The sequence below is a fragment of the Eublepharis macularius genome, chromosome 7 (assembly GCF_028583425.1).
Source record: "Eublepharis macularius isolate TG4126 chromosome 7, MPM_Emac_v1.0, whole genome shotgun sequence".
Taxonomy (NCBI): Eukaryota; Metazoa; Chordata; class Lepidosauria; order Squamata; family Eublepharidae; genus Eublepharis; species Eublepharis macularius.
Window position 1 is genome coordinate 71,382,185 of NC_072796.1, and position 14,548 is coordinate 71,396,732.

General features: G+C 50.4%; 1 protein-coding gene across 3 annotated transcripts in view; it reads right to left on the reverse strand.

The window, feature by feature from the left end:
• Window positions 1-8,157: 8,157 nt before the first annotated feature.
• NDC80 (NDC80 kinetochore complex component) overlaps window positions 8,158-14,548 on the reverse strand; it is a 71,156-nt gene continuing 64,765 nt past the window's right edge. For all 3 annotated transcript variants that reach the window (XM_054985393.1, XM_054985391.1, XM_054985392.1), the window contains exon 17: window positions 8,158-8,395. In XM_054985393.1, coding sequence (XP_054841368.1) covers window positions 8,258-8,395 — 138 coding nt within the window. In that variant the 3' untranslated portion in view covers window positions 8,158-8,257. The remainder of the gene's footprint in view (window positions 8,396-14,548) is intronic.

Sequence of the window (14,548 nt, forward strand, 5' to 3'; positions counted from 1 at the left end):
GTAAGTGTCCAAAGGTCCGTTCTCCCTCTTGAGGTGGAGGACATCTTGGGTGCTCCCAAAGCAGTTACTCTTTACAGGGTGGGTCGAGTTCCTCGTCCTGTATCACATGTTGAAGCATTCTCCTTCCAAAGGCAGCAGCTGCCGAGTCGTACAGGTTTAGCTTGTAATGTCTCAGGAAGGAAGATACTGAGGACCAAGTGGCAACCTTGACGACTTCCTCCACCGACACGTTGTTGTGCAGAGCTGCGTTAGTGGTCGCACTCCTGGTTGAATTAGCAGTGATTCCCCTAGGGATCCCTCTGTTGCTTGATCTGTAGGCTTCTACGATGCAGATCCTGATGTTCCTCCTCAGTCGTCACCACTGACATTTTCTTCCTAGCGTCAAGAGGGGAAGTGTTAATGAAGAGGGAATCCAATTATCTGATAGAATCTGTTCTGGTCAAATAAGCTTTGAGAGTTCTCTGCACATCAAGAATGTGCCATTCCTTCTCCTTAGGGTGTGATGGACTGGGACAGAAGGAGGAGAGATTAATCTCCTGCACTCTATGAAACCTAGAGCTTGCTTTGGGCAGGAAAGTTGCATCTATATGAAGGACTATCTTATCTTTATGGAAGATGCATAGGTTAGGTTTGATAGACAAGGCTCCAAGCTCTGAGATCCTCCTGGCTGAAGTGATGGCCATGAATTAAAAAATGGTCTTCAGCTTCAACCATCTTAAAGATCTGTCCCTTATTGGTTCGAAGGGAGGCCTAGTCAGGGCTGATAAGACAACATGTAGATGCCAGTTAGGAAAAAAACAGTGGACAATTGGTGGGCTTAACAAGGTGGCACCTCTCAAGAAATGTACGTGCGGTTGCTTGGACAGAGAGAAAAAACCTCCAAAGAAGTAAGGACAGATGCCAGGGCTGCTACTTGTTTTCGCAGTGTGGCTGGCTTGAGGCCGGAGTCTAGCCCATCCTCAAGAAAACCTAGGACTGCAGCCAAGGAAGGGTGTAGGTGGATCACCTTCTTTCTCTTTGACCATCTGATGAAGGCTTTCAATGAAGGCAATCAAGTAAATCTTGATTGTCAGTTTCTTCCTAGAGGCCAAGAGAGTGTGGACCACTTGAGGGAGGTAGCTGTTTGATCAGGGCTTTCCTTTCAACTTCCATGTGGTCAGACACATCCACTCTGGGTGCGGGTGCCAATCGGTCCCTGATGAAGTAGATCCAGGATGGACGAAAGGTGAAGAGGAGGGGATGAGGACATCGATTGGAGCGTGGAGAACCATGGTCTCCTCAGCCACCACGGTGCACTCAGGAACATCTCTGCATTCTGATCCACTATTTTCCTCAGAAGCTTGGGTAAGATAGGGATTGGAGGAAAGGCACAGAGTAGGCCCTTGGGCCAGAGGGAGATGAGAGCATCAGTGCCCTCTGCCTGAGGGTGGAGGTATCTAGAGAAAAATCTGGGGACCTGGTGGTTTACATGGTCCACGATCAGAACACGAAAAAGGTTCATCCCTGTCTGGAAAACCTCCTGCTTGAGGGACCATTCTCCTGGTTGTATGGTCTGTCTGTTCAACCAGTCAGCCTGTAAGTTGTCTGCACCCTTGATGTGTTCTGCCTGGATGGATGTCAGGAGAACTTCTGTCCATGATATGATCTTGACCGCCTCCTTGTGAGGTCCGGAGGACCGAGTGCCCCCGTTTGTTCACATAGGCCTTGGCTGACGTGTTGTCTGTGCAGATCAGAATGTCTTTGTCTCAGATGCGCCCTGCTTATCTGCCATGTGTGCCTATTATAGTGTATTGTATTCTGGGCTTCTGAGAATGTGTAAAGAAATATCTGTGTCTAACTGTGTAGCTGTGAATCGCTTATCTTGCAGGTGGCTACTTTCACTTTCTCGACTGGCATGAGAAAGTGTCCTTGAAGTGCCGGGTCAGAGCCATGTCTCCCTGAGACATGAAATGAGCTCATCCTTGTCTTCTCCTCTCCTACCCCATCCAACCTTCTAGGCCCTGTGTGCCTAAATTCTAACGGTCCTTATCTCAGGGCGGGAACCTTTCTCTATAACATTGCTTTCCTCCTTTACGTCACTTCTGCCAATGCTGTTGTCTGAGTGCACTGATTCTGATGGATCTCTAATAAAGAAACTTTAACTGGACTCTTGGAAGTGTCTGCAGTGAAGTAACTGGGAATCTAACTGGCAGTGCTTTGACACTTTGCCTGTTACGCTCCTGTAAAGTGAGATAGAACCAATAGAATCGCCCGCATCTCCAGCAAGTTGATGGGGAGCCGAGATTCCCCCTCGGACCAGAGGCCATGGACCGGTTGCTCCTTCAACACTGCCCCCATCCTGGCATCTGTGAACACTTGGAGTCTGTGAGGGCTCAGGAAGGTTTTCCCCTGCTGATGGTTGGCATCCTGTAACCACCACTTGAGGCTCTCCTTGACTTTTCATGGGACCTGTACGAGTCTGTTGGATTTGGATATGATCTGAAATTGAAATGGTCGGAGGAAGGAAGGTAGATCCCGGGAGTGGAAACATCCCCAATAGACGGCCTCGCAGTTTGCTACTAAGGACCCCCTCAGCTTGAAGAGTGTTGTGAGTGAGTGAAGAGCTGCTTCAGATCACGGATCTGACGAGACCCTTGGTCTTTTGAACCTTTTTTGAGGGAGAAAGAGTCGTACTTTCTTGATGTTGATTGTCAGACCCAGATGAACCCGCCTTTCTGTGAGGGAAGACTGGCACACTTGTTCATGTTTATCAGGAACCTGTAGCGTTGCAAGAAGTGGATCATCTCCCAGGTGTCTTGGAAGGCTTTCTCTTTGGAGTCTGCCCTGAGGAGGATGTTGCTGAGATACGGATGGATGTGAATCCCCCTCTCTCTGAGTCGAATGATAGGATTGATAAGTACCTTTGAAAAGACTCTGGGAGCTATAGCCAGGCGAAAGGGTAATGCTTTGAATTGGTAGTGATGGTTGTCAAGGCTAAATCTTAAGAAGCGACGGTGGGTTGGATGTATGGGAATGTGGAGGAAGGCCTCGCTGAGGTCTATGAAAGTGAGAAAGACCCCTGAGCAAAGTGCTTCTGAAATGGAGCGTAGTGTTTCCATGCAGAAATGTTCTAGTTTGATGAAGTGATTTACGAACTTTAAGTCCAAAATTGCTCACCAGTCCCCAATTTTTTATTTGGTACTGTGAAGAACAGGGAATACACTCTGAGGCCCCTCTCCTGATAGGGAATGGACTCTATGGCTTTGATGTTTAAAGGATGTTGTAAGGCTTTCAGGGAGATAAGCTTTCTCTGAGGGTCCTTGTGAAAACGAGGACTTCAGAAAACGATCCAGTGGATGGGATTTGAACTCGATCGAGTACCCCTTGGAGACTACTTCGAGGGTCCAGGTCCTTTGAGTCTACCCACGCTTGATGAAAATGTACTAGCCTCTCTCCCACCAGACCTCCCACCCGACCCCGAGGCGAGTCAGGTTTTTTGGACTTTGACTTTAAAATCTTGCCTGTCCCCTCAAGACTGATTAGGCCTGTTGGACCTAGAGGCGAAGGAGCTTCGCTTGAAGCTCTGTCTGTTATTGTTTCAGGAGAAAACGTCTGTGCTGCCGCGAAGTCTGGCAAGGGAGTGGTGGGAACAAAAAGGCTGAGGATTAAAGATGCATCCATCAGATCGTCTGAGTGTTCTGGGTAGAGCCTTATTCTTGTCCAGTGTTTCCACCAAGACCTTATCCAGTCTTGGTGGAAACACTGAACAATTTGTCACCCTGGAAAGGATAGGCCATAAGGATGAATTTGGAGTGGAGGTCAGCTGGCCAGGCCCTCAGCCACAGAAATCTCCTTGCGACTGCTGCCGATGCTATAGCCCTAGAGAAGGTGGTCAGGGTATCGAGGGTGGCATCCACTGCCAAGGTATTGGCCTTCAGAATCCTGTTGGCTCCCTCCAAGAGGCTTCTGTGGTTTCTTGAGAGTAGCTGAATAAGCTTATGGATCCACACCACCAAGGCTGTTGATACAGTTGAAGCCGTGGCAGAGGCTCATATGGCCATGGCTGAGGCTTTGTGGACCCTCCTAAGGGCAGCTTCAGCTTTCCTGTCCAAATTCTCACTCACGGCACCTTGGCCAACCTCGGCAAGCAGTCTCGAAGACTGAAGCACTGCCACAGGAGCGTTGATCCATGGAACCTGCAACAACTCATTAGCATACACAGGTAACGCATATAACTTTTAACAAAACTTGAGTATGATTTACTGGCCACAGGGGTAGCCCATTCAGCCCCCAGTTGCCTCTCAAAGTACTCTAGGAATGGTATGTGATTATAGCTGCAAGATTGTTGTATGCGCAATACCGGAAGCAAGACAAGATACCAGAAGTTGATGGATACAAAAACTTTTGTATATGGTGGAAATGGATAAACTAACTAGAAAGTTAAAAGAACAAAGTTCAAATTGTTTTTTGATGGACTGGAGAAAATTTAAAGATTATTTGGAAAAGAACTGGGATGTAAAAGACCAATTGTGGTCTATGGACAATTTTTGATGAGTATCATGTAATTTGTTGAATTTTATATTGATTGTAACTTTACCTTTGAAGATTATGAAAAATAATAGAATTAGAGGAAATATTGTATGAATTAAAGGGTTCAAGTGCTGTTGGGGGTCTGAAGGGAGGGGAGGGGAAGGGTGGGTTGGGGCGAATTGGTACTTTGTAGGAAAAAGATACTGAAGTATGTGTCTTTGTTTTCAACCTATCCAATTTTTTTTTTAAAGTGCTCTAGGAATGGAAAAACTCTTTCTGGAGTATCAGCCCTCGGTAAGGATTCCCTACATCCTCTGGGCCTAGTGGCCTTGCCCGCCTTAGGGTCTTCCTCTTCCCCTTTGGCGTTCCCCTGTAAATCCAGGGAAGCTGGGGCTTTGGTCAATAAGTACTGGAAGCCCTCTGCTTGGAACAGCCTGTCAGTTTGGCCAGGGATGGTGATCTCTGCTCCCTCCTCCTCAGAGAGGAAGTCACCCTCCTCTCAATCCCCACCTTCGGAGGACGTTCCCCCCCCCAAACCTTGCCGCTGCCCCTGGGTCTGCCTGGGGTGGACTTTGGGCTGCCTTAGTGGGCCATTGTCTCTTTGCTTGGCGTTGTCTGTTGGGGAGGAGGGGGGCAGATGCTGTCTTGCTAGTGTCCCTGTTATATGATTGGCAAAATCTAAAGATCTCTTCCCCCATAGTTTGTCTTAAAAGGGAGAAAAGGTTGCCCTGAAGAGGGACTCCAAAAGTGCTAAGTATATTACCAGCTGTAGAAACATCAAGGTCTGGATTCTGCAGGGTCCAATCCGCACTGGCCTGCTGCACCTTCTCCCAGCGGGAGGGTGGTAAGCACATCATTTTTGGCCGCGCAGGTTTTAGTGCAGCCGCCACCACTGCTGCTTCCTGCCTTTTTTGCGGCCTCTGCATCAGTGTGGTTCTTGGCCTCCAGGCAGAGAAGCACTGTGGATCCCTTCTGCTTCTTCTGTCATCCTCCTTTGTGAATAGTACACAGCTCTAAGGCTGGAAAGTTGCCGGGATTCTGTTCCAGCCGGGAAGGCAGGACGGTACCAGGGGATCCATATTCTCTGTCGTGGATGCGACTGTAGCAGGGCTCTCCTCTTCACCCACCATAAAGCTCCCATTGGAGTCTACGAGCTCAATGTCCCCTTGAGCTCACCGAGACGGAGGCAAGGAATAGAGAGGAGAGAGCAGAGAGAGCAAGAGCAGAAAAAGGCAGAGAAGAGAAAAATAGAAACAGAAAGTGAAAGTAAGGCAGTACAAAGTATTGATGAGCTAGAGTGGCAAAGCAATCTGCCCCTGCAACTGCTCTCCCTGGAGGCAGGAAAGAACTGAGTAATGTGGTGTTCCAAGCACCAACAGGAAAGAGAAAGAAACTTAACTTCCTGCCTCCCTGATTGGGCAAAGGGAATCACTCAAGATGTCCTCCGCCTCAGAGGGAGAAAGAGCTTCTCTTTTATATAAAATGCCTATTTATTTAAAATAAAACAAAAATTGTTATCTGGCTGTAGTATCATTATATTCCAAATCCTTGGTGGGGGGAGAAGACTATAGCTCTTTGTGAATTAATTAAAAAACTATCAAAATGATGCACTTAATTAAACTGAAGCTAATGTTTGGTTTTTAAGGTCATTTTTGATACAAGAGCTTACAAAAACAGCAGGTGCACACGTGCGCACAGACCCAACATGGTTGGATTTGTATGTATATGCAAAACTGATTTATCTGACTAGACAGGTAACAGCTCTAAGCACTTTCTCATAAAAGGATTCCAACTGCAGTTTTGCTTGCCTAACTGATCATGGCTATGAATATGAAGTACTTATGTAAGTAATAATAAACCTTTACACCTTGTGATGACCCCTTTTTTTCTCTTGGATAGATTTTGCCTTTAATCTTTCTCTTACACCATCTGGGTAGATTGCTGCCACCAGAGCTGTACCATTAGGATGTACAACATCACCTGGAAGGCATTCGCACAATGGTCCAGGAGGAAGAGGGTGCAACATCTGAAACCTTCATTACCAGCTATCCTCAGTTTCTTGCAAGACGGACTGGACTCTGGTCTTAAGCCAGCGACCCTACGCAAGCAAGTAGTGGCACTGGCATCGGTCATACCCCCCTTCGAGGGCTTCACATTATCCTCTCATCCACACATCCAGCGTTTTCTTAAGGGAGCTAACTTACTCAGCCCCCCTGCTATTCATCGTTTTCCGTCTTGGAGGTTACACGTAGTCCTTTCAGCCCTAACCAAGTCCCCCTTCAAACCAATCGGGACCATTTCATTAAAGTGGCTTAGTCAAAAGACCATTTTCCTAGTGGCAATTACATCGGCCAGGAGAAATTACATCGGCCAGGAGAATATCATAACTCAGTGCCTTATCTATTAAGCCAGATCTCTGCATTTTTCACAGAGATAGTCCTTCATACCGACCCACTGTTCATACCTAAGGCAAGTTCCAGATTTCATAGGGCACAAGAAATCTACCTACCATCCTTTTGTCCTAATCCAACTCATCCTAAAGAGAGAGTGGAACAATCTGGACATGCAGAGGACTCTCAAAGCATACCTCACCAGGACAGAACCAGTTAGAAAAATCGGACTCCCTCTTCATTAATATCTCTGGTCCTAACCTCGGAAAGAAAATGTCAGTAGCTGCCATCAGGAGAAATATTTGATCATGTATAACAGAGTCGTACAGAGTAAGCAATAGAGATACCCAAAGGGATCACGGCACACTCAACTAGGAATGCAGCAACTAACGCAGCCCTTTTCAACAACACGTCGGTGGAAGAAGTCTGTAGAGCAGCCACGTGGTCCTCTGTATCTTCCTTTGTGAGTGAGGCATTACAGGCTGAACCTGTACGACTCAGCAGACGCTGCATTCGGACGAAGAGTGTTGCAACACGTGATTCAGGACGAGGAACCTATCCCACCCTGTAGAGAGTAACTGCTTTGGGAGCACCCAAGATGTCCTCCGCCTCAGAGGGAGAACAGACCTTTGGATACTCACCGAGAAGGGTCCTTCTCCTCTGAAAAGCGGAGGACATCTTGCCCCTCCCACACTTCCTCGTCCTTACTGTTGCTATCTCTCACTCTTTACTTACCCTGTGTATTGCAACTCTCTTGCTTTTGGTTATTGCTTGTTCATGAATCTTTCTTACAGAGTATAGACATTATAACATACGAAATACTGCTATTGGGAGTCACCCGAACTGAGGGAGTGGGTGTTCCCAGAACCAACAGGAAAGAGGAAGAAACTTGACTTCCTGCCTCCCTGATTGGGCAAAGGGAATCACCCAAGATGTCCTCCACTTCTCAGAGGAGAAGGACCCTTCTCGGTGAGTATCCAAAGGTCCGTTCTCATAAAAGGATTCCAACTGCAGTTTTGCTTGCTTGACTGATCATGGCTATGAATATGAAGTATATATATATAAGTAAAAATAAACCTTTACTTAGAAGTAACTTCCACTCAGGTAATAATACACATTCTCAAGCAGGATTGCATCCTTAACAGATCATCTTTGGGCAAGAATGGAAGATAGAGATCCTAACAGCAATTTACATTACTAGACAGACCAATTAACAGTAAGAGGCTAAGTATTTTCAATTGCAAGCAATTTTATTCTTGTACATTTATTAAGCTAAAAATTAACATAGTCATGGAAGTAAAGCAAAGTTATGACATGACAGACACCTTTAAACCCGATGCAGACATCAATGTTTTCTCTCATTTGTCTGAGAAATATAATGTATCAGTCTTCTTTTTGTAGCTGTGTAGTATTTTTCTCAAATTAGCCAATGGATCTTCAGACATAAATTCATTAAACTGTCTATCAAACTTTGCATCTTGTTCACTCAGGTATTTCTGGAATGAAATTATATTAAGTCAAATTTTACTCCAAAATTTTAACTTATATATAATTATAAATAAAACCTAACTCACTGCAAGACACATAACTTGCATAAAATATGAAGAATGCCCATTTCCCCCCCTCAATTGGGTTGGTTTTTCACCTTCTCCTACTCCCCCTCCCCCCATGAGCAAATAAGTGATCTACATGGACAAAAACCACATAAAACAGGGTTAACATACCTGTAACTTATGTTCATCGAGTTCTTCTGTGCTGACACACATGGGACTGCGCAGGCGCAGGCCAGCCGCCGGAGAATTTTCTAGAGCTTCCATGGCTCCGAAGGGGCCGTTTGTCGCGCGCCTCAGCGACCGTTTTCCCGCCCAAACGGTCACGTGATCCTCCAGCGACCAACGGCCCCTTCCCTCAGTTCTCCCTTGCCGCCGCTTGACCAACACACTTCAGCCATAACACCTTAAAAACACCAATTTCCGTTACAGCCATTACATTATTGTGCATTGGAGTTCACAGCGGGGTAGGAGGGAGGGTTGTGTGTCAGCACAGAAGAACTCGATGAACATAAGTTACAGGTATGTTAACCCTGTTTTCATCTTCGTTCTTCTGTGCCTCCACACATGGGAGTGTACCAAGCTTCACACAATAAGGAAGGCGGGGGTGAAGTCCAACACAATTTTATTGAACAAACAAGAACAACAACAAATAGATATGCATATACACATCTATGTAAAAAACTGTGTAAGGACACATAAATACTCAATATTTACATATATACACCCCAAGGCACATATATACACTCTTTCACTCAAAGGTACCCAGCAGGTACGCCAAGAAAGTCATCCCAAAACGCCCTCAGGAAAAAAGGGAGTGTAGGACAGCCCTAGCCACAGATACATCCTGCTCCGCATTGACATCAATGGCGTAATGCCTGACAAAAGTGTCTGCAGAGGACCATGTGGCGGCTTTACAAATGTTAACCAGGGGCACCCCCCTGAGGAGTGCCGAAGAGGATGCTTGGGACCGCGTGGAGTGGGCCCTGACACGAAGCGGGCAAGCCACCCCTGCCAGGGAATAGGCCTTGCTAATGGCCGTCACAATCCACCTAGACAGGGTCTGTGAGGAAGCCCTGTTACCCTTGTCCTTGGCCCCAAAACATACAAACAGGTGAGGACTGGAGCGGAATTCCTTCGTCCTATCCAGGTAATAGGCTAGGGCCCTCTTCAAGTCTAGGGAATGAAGGGCCTTTTCCCCCTTAGAGGAAGGTTGAGGAAAGAATGCAGGCAGTGAGATATCCTGCGAGAGGTGGAAGGCGGACACCACCTTGGGCAGGAACCCGAGGCAGGGACGCAGGACCACCTTGTTGGGATGAAACACAAGAAAGGGAGGGTCAGACCGCAGTGCAGACAGCTCACTGACCCTTCTGGCCGATGTGACGGCCACCAAGAATGCTACCTTGTAGGATAGCATATCCAAGGGGCATGTAGCCATAGGTTCAAATGGAGGCAACATGAGACGTGAGAGCACCAAGGACAGCGACCACTGAGGCACTGGCGCCGACACAGGTGGGTAAAGATTGTACATGCCCTTAAGGAACTGGCGGGATTGTGGGTGAGAAAACACCGTAGCACCCTCAACTCGGGCGTGAGCAGCTGATATCGCTGCCAGGTGGACCTTGAGGGAGGACACCTTCAAGCCCAGGCCACGCAAGTGGCACAAATACTCGAATACAACCCCCAAGGGACTGCTGTCAGGCACCACTCCTTTAGCAAGTGCCCAAAGTTCAAACCTGCGCCACTTGGCCGCATAAGCGCGCCTAGTGGAAGGCCGACGGGCATTCAGGAGGACCCTCTGTACCTCGTCAGTAAAGCCTACAGGGGAGGAACGATCCGCCAAGCCGTTAGGTGCAGCTTCCTGGGATCGTGGTGGACTAGGCTCCCGTTTAGGAGAAGGTCTTGCCGAGGGGGCAGACTCACATATGTCCGTTGGGACATCCGCAGGAGTTTCGGGAACCAAACTTGCCGGGGCCAGAAGGGGGCCACCAGGATGCAGTCCGTCCCGTCCTCCTCTATCTTGCACAGGACCCTGGGAATCAAGGGGAATGGAGGAAACATGTAGTGCAAGCCCTGCGTCCACGTAAACTGGAAGGCATCCCCAATAGAGAGGGGGTCGCTCCCTGCCCTGGAACAGAACGTGTGGGCCTTGGTGGTCGCCGCAGTGGCGAACACGTCTATCACTGGATGACCCCACATCTAGAAGATCGGCCCAACGCACTCTACGTTCAGTTCCCACTCGTGGTCCAGCAAAGGGACCCTGCTGAGGACATCTGCCCGGGCATTGTCTGACCCAGCCACGTGTATAGCACGGAGCGACACGCCGTTCCTGATAGCCCACTGCCAAGTGAGCGTGGCTTCCCGGCACAGGGCCATGGACACTGTGCCCCCCTGCTGATTCACGTATTACATGGCAGTCGTGTAGTCCGTCTGCACCAAGACCTGACGATTTCTCAGCAGTGCTGTAAGAGACACAAGTGCGAAACGAATGGCCCTTAGTTCAAGCACATTGATATGGAGGGTCTTTTCCCTCTCAGACCAGACATCCTGCACAGACACATCACCACAGTAAGCCCCCCATCCCAACAGAGAGGCATCAGTGGTAACCGTGACGTCATGGTGCTGATACCCAAAGGGGGTCCCTCTAAACAAGTTGTCATCAGACAGTCACCAGTCCAAGGAGGAGAGGATGACCCTCGGGATAGAGAATTTGAGGGACGGAGGGTGCAGCAGAGCATCGTACCTCCGCACAAACCAATTCTGGAGCGGGCGCATACACAGCCTAGCGAAAGGCACCACAGAGGTGGCCGCTGCCATATGCCCTAGTAAGCACTGGATAGTGTGCACAGACTGGAATCGGTTCCTTTTAAACATGGACACTAGACCCTTTAGGGACCGAGCCCTCTCCAAGGGAAGCAGAGCCTTACCCTCCACAGAGTCTAACAGTGCACCAATGTAGGACACTTTGCAGTTGGGCACCAGCTTGGATTTCTCCAAGTTCACCAGGAGCCCCAGGCGTTGGCAAGTGCTAAGTACCAAGCCAATGTCCTGCACCAGCCTAGACTCCGATTCAGCCACGATGAGCCAGTCATCGAGGTACGGAAAGATGGTACAGCCTTCTTCCCGTAGGAAGGAAACCACAGGGGCCACACATTTAGTGAACACTCGTGGGGCAGTGGACAGGCCAAAGGGGAGCACCTTATACCGGAAAACCCTTTGCCGGTAAACAAAGCTCAGGTATTTCCTGTGCTCCTTCCGTATGCCCACGTGAAAGTATGCGCCCTTTAAGTCAAGAACCGCAAACCAATCCCCCTTTTTCAGCAAGGCGATCACAGCCGCCAACGTAACCATTTTGAATTTGGTCACCTTGAGGAAGGCATTAAGGCCCCTCAAATCCAAAATGGGACGTAAGCCCCCATCCTTCTTAGGGACCAAGAAGAACCTAGAGAAGAATCCCTTTGCCGAGTCCTCATAGGGCAATTCTTCCACAGCACCCTTGGCCAAGAGCGACACGATCTCCGCATCCAGCTCGGCCATAGTGTTATTGACAGCTGTCAGGGGTGAACTGCATCTAGGCAGCTCAACAAACTCCAGCCCGTATCCCAGTTCAACAATCGTTAAGACCCATGAGTCAGATGTTATTGACTCCCACTCAGAGAGGAGCGGACTCAGTCTGTCCGAAAAGTTCGGGGATACGGCTGGCGTGACCCGTCAGTACTGCCTCCCGGCGCCCTGCTGATCTTTCTGCTGGGCCGGTTGTTGTGCCGGACGAGGCTTGAAGGGCCGACGCCTCCTCTGCTGTTGTGCGGGAGGGTAAGGCCGCTGCTGGTAGGCAGGATACTGTTGGTAGCCCGGCCGCTGCTGTTGGTATCTGCCCTGGTAGTGGTAAGGGCCGGACCGGGGAGCGTACCGTGACCTGGAGGAGGGCTTGTCCGCCGGAGCCAGACCCAAGGACCGTGCCGTCTGCCTGTCCTCCTTTTTCTTTTTCAGGGTCTCGTCGGTGGACTTGGAGAACAGCGAGTCCCCTTCAAAGGGCATGCTCTCCACCCTGGAACGCACGTCTTGGGACAGGGCCGTCGACCGCAACCAGGAGTGGCGCCTGAGGACCACCGCTGAAGCCATCCCTCTAGCAGCAGTGTCAGCAGCGTGGCTCCCAGCATTCATTTGCTGTTTAGACAGCCGGACAGCCTCTGTTTGCAGCAGGGACACCACAGCCTTCTGCTCAGGCGGGAGGTCTCTGGTATAGGACGCCAACTTCTCCCAGAGGTACAGTTGGTACCCTGCCATGATGGTCTGGTAGTTGGCAATCCTCAGACCCAGTGAAGCCACAATGTACTGGCGCCTGCCCATGGCATCAAGCTTCTTGCCCTCTTTATCGGCAGGCACCGAGGAGTGACCCGATCGTCGGGGGTTGAATTCCTCTGTGACCAAGGAGGAAGGTGGAGGGTGCTTCACCAACGCCGGCCAGGTGCCCTGCTTGATTTTGTAAAGCTGCTCGATGCGCTTGGATGTTGGAGGCTGATCACAGGGCACCTTCCACACCTTCTCCACGATCTCAATACCCTCGAGCATGGGGAAGCCAACGGACGCCGGATTATCCCCGTAGATCCGTTTGAGGAGCTTGTCCTTAGTCTGGGGGACTGCCGAAGAGATATCCATCTCGAGGGCCTGAGCCGTCCTTGCCATCTGGTCGGAGTAGACGCGGAGGTCCTCGAACGGTGAGCCCGCAGACGGCACTAGCTCCTCAGCCGGCGACGGTTCGGACCAGGACTCCGAATGGTAGTCGCCAAAGCTCTCCACCTCCTCCTCATCGGAACCGAGCTGGGATTCCTCAACCTGGACTGGAGGGGGAGCCCACGCCGGCCTTGATGTCGAAGGCCTCGGTTCCGACATGGAGAAGCCCGCAGGTGCCCCTTCCCACTGGCAACGGTATGGCGAGGGGAGGTAGGAGGCCTGTCGATGTTGGGACGCAGTGGACCGGGCTGATCGGACACGACGTCGCTCACGACCGGCAGCAGGTGGAGATGGACGGGCAGGGGATGGACGGCTCCGACGAGGAGACGGGCTCGGTTCCAACCTCGGCGACCGAAGGGCAGGTGATGGTCGGCTCCGACGGCGCGGGCTGGGCTCCGGCCCCGACGAGAACTCTGCGGGCACCGTCTCGAAGGCCATCGGATCCAGCACCGGCACGGAGAGTTCCTCTGGTTCGGGGGAATCCAGATGAGGGGAAGGCGTGTGAGGAAGCACGAAGACCTCCTCCTGTGGAGCGGGATGCGGCGACCGATGATGCTTAGTCTTTTTCTTCTTCTTTGCCGGTTCCGAAGAAGACCTCGGAACCGACGCGCTCCTCGCCTTCGAAGGGGACCTCGGCTTCGACCTCTTAGACTTTATCGGAATCGATCCAGTCGTCGGTTCCGATCGGGGACTCGGTACCAGGATCCTCGGTTCCGATGTCGGTCTCGGATCCGACCTGGTGGATGACGCGCTACGGGGCGGCCGCACCGGTCCCTGCGCTGGAGAGGCCGCTCTCGACGCCGAGGCACTCGGGGGACGCGGTTTCGACCCCGACCTCGCGGAGGCCACTGAGCCAGCTCTTGATTGCCGTTCGGCAGAAGGGCTAGGGCCGGCCTTGGACGGACGTAACGGAGTTCCCTCCGACATGACCTTCTGCCACAGCGAGGAATTTAGCCGGGCCTTGCGATCCTGCCGGGCCTTGCTGGTGAAACCCTGGCAGATCCTACAGGCCGAGACATTGTGGGTCTCCCCCAAGCAAAAAAGGCACAAATCATGGCCATCGGATTTGGCCATTTTAGTGTGGCATTGCAGGCAATGCTTGAAGAGAGCCGTAGAGGCCATCTTCAGGGGCACGCGAAAGAAGGGTCAAAAACAGTCCGAGTCAAATTACCGAGTCCACGTCAAAGTCCAAAGCGAGATCCAAAGAATAGTCGAGGTCACGAAGTCCGAAGTCAAAAGTCAAGCAATCAGTTAGAGTAAAGCACGAAGCACAAAAGCACAGAGCAACGAAGCTCACGTTCTCTCCAAGCGGCGGCAAGAAGAGAACTGAGGGAAGGGGCCGTTGGTCGCTGGAGGATCACGTGA